Source organism: Alosa alosa, chromosome 1, assembly GCF_017589495.1.
Source record: "Alosa alosa isolate M-15738 ecotype Scorff River chromosome 1, AALO_Geno_1.1, whole genome shotgun sequence".
Classification (NCBI taxonomy): domain Eukaryota; kingdom Metazoa; phylum Chordata; class Actinopteri; order Clupeiformes; family Clupeidae; genus Alosa; species Alosa alosa.
In genome coordinates this window covers 40399922-40405921 of record NC_063189.1, presented here as the reverse complement: position 1 = coordinate 40405921, position 6000 = coordinate 40399922, and the positions used below count along the sequence as shown (strand labels likewise).

The 6000-nt window shown below is 41.5% G+C and overlaps 1 protein-coding gene across 1 annotated transcript; it reads right to left on the bottom strand.

Moving 5' to 3' along the window:
* Positions 1–1612: 1612 nt before the first annotated feature.
* On the bottom strand, positions 1613–4120 carry jund (JunD proto-oncogene, AP-1 transcription factor subunit). The gene has a single exon (XM_048258362.1). The coding sequence runs from the start codon at positions 3142–3144 to the stop codon at positions 2266–2268; it is 879 nt and encodes a 292-aa protein (XP_048114319.1). The 5' UTR covers positions 3145–4120; the 3' UTR covers positions 1613–2265.
* Between the last annotated feature and the right edge of the window lie 1880 nt (positions 4121–6000).

Here is a 6000-nt window from a genome sequence, read left to right as displayed (position 1 = left end):
GTTTGTTAATATATCATTAAAGGAACATTCCGGTTTTTAGCACTTTAAGGCCCTTTTCTGGTTTGTTTTGGATGAACTACACAGCCACCCTGAGAAGTCAAAGGCTATTCAAAACGAGTCAGAAAAGTCGAGACAGGACCAATCGTCAAAATTTCGGTGTCCACCACTCTAGTTCATCCAAAACAAACCAGAAAAGGGCCTTAAAGTACTAAAAACCGGAAGTGCTAAAAGTGCTAAAAACCGGAATTTTCCTTTAATAGACTGATTATTATTACATTTTATCTAAAACAACCATCCCTCCAACAAACCAAATACAACTGAAAATATTTGTGCAATGTAGGCTACACGTTTACCCGTATTACTGTTTTTAAAAAAAATGTTTTGGCAAAACATTTCCATTTTTGGATCAATTTAATCAAGTGAAATGCTTTAATCTTCTGTTGAAGTGATAGTTCAATAGGCCTATATCTGACCCCTAATGCAATGTATTTGAAAAAGCACATGTTGCTCTCTGCTCTGTTTTAATTTTAGTAAAGGTGTGACTCTGTGCCAATACACTGTTGATATTTAAAGTTCTACCAAAACAAAAACAATTAATCTGTTGACAATCAGCATCAGGTCAGTGTCAGTATGTCCCTTTGCTCTTTGCATTTCCCAACCCCCACCAGTTACTGTACTGATCTACAGCACCACAAGACATCCTTATTTATGTAATGTATTACGTAAGTCATACACAGTATGGCCATCCTTGGTATCTATAATGTGTAGAAGTCCACTGTTTGTCTAACATAAAAGGTGTAGTAGTAAGCTAGTAACTTGACAAGCACTTAACAAGAGCAATTCAGTTTGAGGCTTAAGGGCCCAGAAATTGAACCCACAACTTTTCAGACTACTGCATGCTAGCCCAGGTCCTTAACTTTGCTTTGCTCAGTGTTTTAGTATTTAAGTGTTCAACATTTGGTTTTAATCAGTTTCCACACTGCTCTTATGTGGCTCTTGCAAATAGCCTTTATTGAATTTTGTACTGCATCAAGCTTGTTTTCATGCGAGTCAAACTGCTGGTTCTAAATAGATCCCTCATGAATGTGTTTTACAGTGTGATGGCTGAACAAATATTGGAAACAAGTAAAGAACTGTGTAACAGTTTCATTTTGGTTTGTTTTAGCAAAGAACCGACATGTACTTTGTTTTAATGCCCTGTGTCTCAACATTAAACATGCTCTCTCTCATCTGTTCCCATGTGACAAATTGGCCAATAGATAAGCGGGATAAGTAGAAGAGAGAGAGAGAGAGAGTATATTTGGCCTCAAAAGTTTCAACGCCCCTGTTATTATTGCTAATGTATTTTTTAAACACTAGGGGGCAACAGTGCAGTATCCCTTGGACAGTGGAGCAGTAGGCTACTCCTCAGAGACAATCCCAGTCCCTTTCGTGAGAAGATCGATGGATGGTATCCCCCTAAATTCTGATATTGATTTGCTGGCTCCTTTTCCCTGTTCTGTATATGTAACCGACACTCTGACAGGGTCTTGTTTGTACAGCAAGACAAGTTAGACAAGTTTTGAGCCCCAGGCCTTTTCCACCAATCATGAAAGCAGGCAGAGTCAAACACTGAGATGTTCAGGATGTTTAATGAACCTATAGTACACAATATCTCATTGGAAATGTATACATTTCTTATATGCCATTAACGTGAATTAAAAAATAACACTTGAGTTTGAATACTCAGACATAAAACACTTGGGACAGAACACAGAAGTCACATTGGTACGTCAAAGAAATAAGACATAGTGTGAATAATTGAATATATATATATATATATATAAAATACACATTTGTCATTGGTTAAGTTCTTGAAGACAAGTAAGGCATTACACTGGGACGACATGCATGGCATCCTTGTGTTGGAGTTGCACTCAGTGAGTTTGTCTTTTCATGCAAAATGTAGCTGCTCATAGCTTATTCACGCCATTGGACTCAAAGACATAAAAGATTACTGTTAATGGACTGGTGATTGCTCCCTCCTAACATAGAAGATGAGATAGGATATCTGTATGCTACAAAAGCTCTGTAAACATAGATTTCCCATCATTTACATAAGCACCACGAATGAAGTGTCCAGTTCTCTCTATTCCTCTGCCAATCCTCTAAAATGTTGTGTAGGCTGTAGCGAGAGAATAAAAAGGCATCTAACGACGTCATTCAAAGTTTGGGTTCGTTGAGAACTCCAATGTGTCTTGCTAAGTGAAGTGGCCTTCCTCTCCCTCAGTACGCTTGAACTTGATTTGGAAGTAGCTGACAGCCATTGTTCACATGGTTCATGACCCTTTGTTTCAGCTGGGCCACTTGCTCCCTGAGTACACTCGCTGTCGACGCAAGCTCGGTGTTCTGGGTTTTCAGGGATTTCACCTTGTCCTCTAGCCTGGATATCCTCTCCAGCTTCCTCTTACGGCACTTTGAAGCGGCTATTCTGTTACGAAGCCTTTTCCTCTCGGCTTTGATGCGCTCCTGTGTATCCATGTCGATGGGCGAAAGAGGTGGACTGTCGCCAAAGCTCTGAATGTCCGGCACAGTCTGAGGCTCGTCCTTGAGTGACTGGAGTCTTGTCTGCGCTTGTTGCTGCGCGCTCAGGGGATGCGAAGGCGGCGGAGGAAAGGGAATGGTGTCCGTGGAATAATTCACTGTAGTGCCCAGCGGGCTATTTCCATAGGTGTTTAAGTTCGTGTACACCGGTAGATCAGTCTGTAGGGCTAAGGTTGTGTTGGCACTGAGTCGGCTCACTGGAGGCAAGCACGGTCCCCCATTTAATTGGTTCTGCTTGTGGAGGTCTTCCAGAGCTTTCACGAAGCCCTCGGCAAATTCCTGTTCATCGCTCACTGACTTCGGGTAGACAAACTGTGAGGTCGGTGTCGTCGTGACCATACCGTTGGATTGTATAATCAGTCGCTCCAACTCCGGCGACGCCAGTTTCAGCAGGTCCGGAGAATTCAGAATGCCCTCGGTATCGGGCAGATCCTGCTTAAGGTTGGCACTGCCTTGATCTTCGGAGTTGATATCCTTCTTCATCATGCTGTCTTGAGAGTAGATGCTTGAAATTCCTCGAGATTTATTCAGCACATCGTCAGGGTAGAAGGTTATTTCCATCCTATCCCCTCACATGGGATGTGTGGAGCTTCATGCAGAAATGGTTTCTCCTTATTTACCAGTCACGAAGCAGATGGTTCCTTTAGGTGAATCTTTTATCATGTAGCCTAACCTGTAGAATGCTTCAACACCCCGTTTTCCGTCACCGTCTATGCAGTCCTCATATAGAAATATGATAAATGAACATAGCAAAGGACTCTTCTAAGCCTTCATTTGATAACTCTACCTCGGGCAACGATTTCAGCAATGGGCGTTAATAAGCATCTGCAAGTTTTCTATTCCTAAAAATTCCATTATGTCATTTCAGAGCGCTCAGATTGGCCAAAAATGACGTTTTCTTCCGGTATAATTTGAATAAGGGGCTGTGCTAGCTTTATCGCCATGGAGAAGTTGGGTAAACTGCAAACAGTGCGGTGCATTCTGGTTTGATGTAATAGAAACGTAGGATGAAACGCAAGTGAGGGTGGGGAGAGAACAACCCATTTCTTGGCAGGAAGCGCTTTCAAAAGCACACGTTAAGGCATTTGTTCATTTAGTCTTTGTTTTACATGCCATTTTAGACCAATAGGTATGTCTTGCAGACGATTGTGGTATACTGAAAAAATATTTAGTTCAGACAGCTGTCTTTATAACAAATAATCGATGTTTTGTTGCTCGGATAAAGCATAAAAAATGGCTATTGAGCATCACTATTGAGTAGCATGATTGATAGATAGATAGATAGATAGATAGATAGTATATCTGTATCTAGGCTATCTATCTATCTGCTTGGAGGGCAAAAGCATGTCACCAAACCGATATCAGCGACGCAAAATATCCATTCTATCCATTCATAGTCATCAAGCCATTAACAAAAATGGTATTACACTAATGGTTCAATGGTAGGCTACCTTTCCTGTAAAAAGCAGTTGCTCAGTGGGCAATACCAATTACATATCCTTGCCTCAGGAACGTCAGTGGTTGGCTGCTGTAGCTATAAATAATCAAGCGCGCATAAGAGAGAAAGCATCGCCTTGGGAAGCTATGACGTATGTACGGTGCCTGCATCACAGAATAGAGTGGGCATCATTCATCGCCATGGCAACACTGACATGGTAGTCTGACGCAGATGTAGGTGAATGGAGCCGTAAAAAAACAGAGAGGAGGGGGAGAGGGAGGATTAGAAGCTGTAAAGCGCGGAGTCGTCTATGGAGAGGATGTGTGGGTGGATCAGCATGCAATTTTTCCACCATCTCTGGGCAGAAATAATATTCAGAGACTGTGTCTGTGCCTATGCGTGGCACAGGAGAGACAGCGCACAGGAGGAGAGGGTGCAAATTATCAGCATCCATTAGGCTATTTGAATTTAAAAAGAAACATATTGCTTCATCAATTCCTTTTCATCACAGAATGAATTGCGGTTAAAGCAAGAGTGCTTTGATTGGGCGATGTGTCAGTCAGGGCTTAAAATTCATTTTTCAAAATGGGGGGGAATTCCCCCCTTAGGTTATTCATGTAGGGGGGATTTACACAATTTGGGGGGGAGGGGGGGTCGATTCTGATACCAAGTCAAGAATTGCGATTTCAATACTTCGATACTTTTTAAAAAAAAGTGTTTGATTTTGGGGCCCCCACCACCCTGACGTCATCAGTAATATATACTGTAGTGGGATCATTCACAACAGTGGACATCCTAGATTCTGCTTGACTCTCTCCACACACACAAACACACACTGAAAATGATAGCTTATGTGATATGTTTCTATCATATATTTTTGAATTCATATAGAGTGTATTTATTTAATAATGCATTTAAAGTATAGCATTTTACTAGTAATTACTACTAGCTAAACATATTTAGTATGCCTCATATTGACGTTTAACCTATAACACTTAGGCATATCTTTAATGTGGTGTGTAGGTCCAATTGAGTGCACATTGGTGATGAGTAGGTGTAATTGAGTGCCTGTCACTTTAAGAAAATACCTGAGAGTAATTCTATGGAGTAATTAGCCCCCCTTCAACCTGACGGTTTTAGGCTGTAGTCGCTAGTGAATAAAAGTTGTGCATAGTGCGGTATGTGTATGCAAATCATTATGTTTTCTATGTCATTAGATACAATAAATGTTGACAGGTCGAAGACAATCTTTCTGGGATCAAGTGTTGACGTGACCTGAGCTAGCAGGATAGTTACCAAGGAGCTCTTTCCAGATGTAAAAGTTTGCCATGGTAGCGTAGCCTATTTGCGTAAGCGCAAAGTGGCTCTCTCTCTCTCCGTGTGTGTGTGCGTCTGCATGAGGCTATGTTCAATTCAACTCGGTAGTTGATCAGTCCGGTCAATAAATAGCACCGCATTCACGCCACTTAATGATTAGGCTATATTAACGTCATCAGACAGGCTGTAAAAGTGTATGCGGGAATTTCTCGCATTATGATGGCTAGAGTTGCGGGACTTGAACAAATTATGCGCAACACCCGCAATCCCGCAGTGAAATTTAAGCCCTGGTCAGTGATTGCCAATTCATTTTCTTTGACTAATGACCAAGTCAGCCAAGACCAACTTTTTCTTCTTCCTTCTGCCACCCCCTTCTTCCCCCAACTATCTCCATACTTCACTTTGACTAGTGCTTAAACTTCTGCACCCTCTGGTTAAGTATTTATTGTACTAGTAATTATTGTTACCAAGGTCTTCTTTGCAACATATAGCTTGAATTTTATTCCTCAGTTAAGTCGCTTTGGGTTAAACCGTCTGCTAAATAAAGTAAGTGTTTAGTTTACTGAAAGTTGACATATTGCCAAAATGCTTGGCCTTCCGTTGCCCTGTCTCTCTTGGCTTGCTTTGTCCTGCCTGTGTTGTGTTGGGGGTTGCCCTGATGT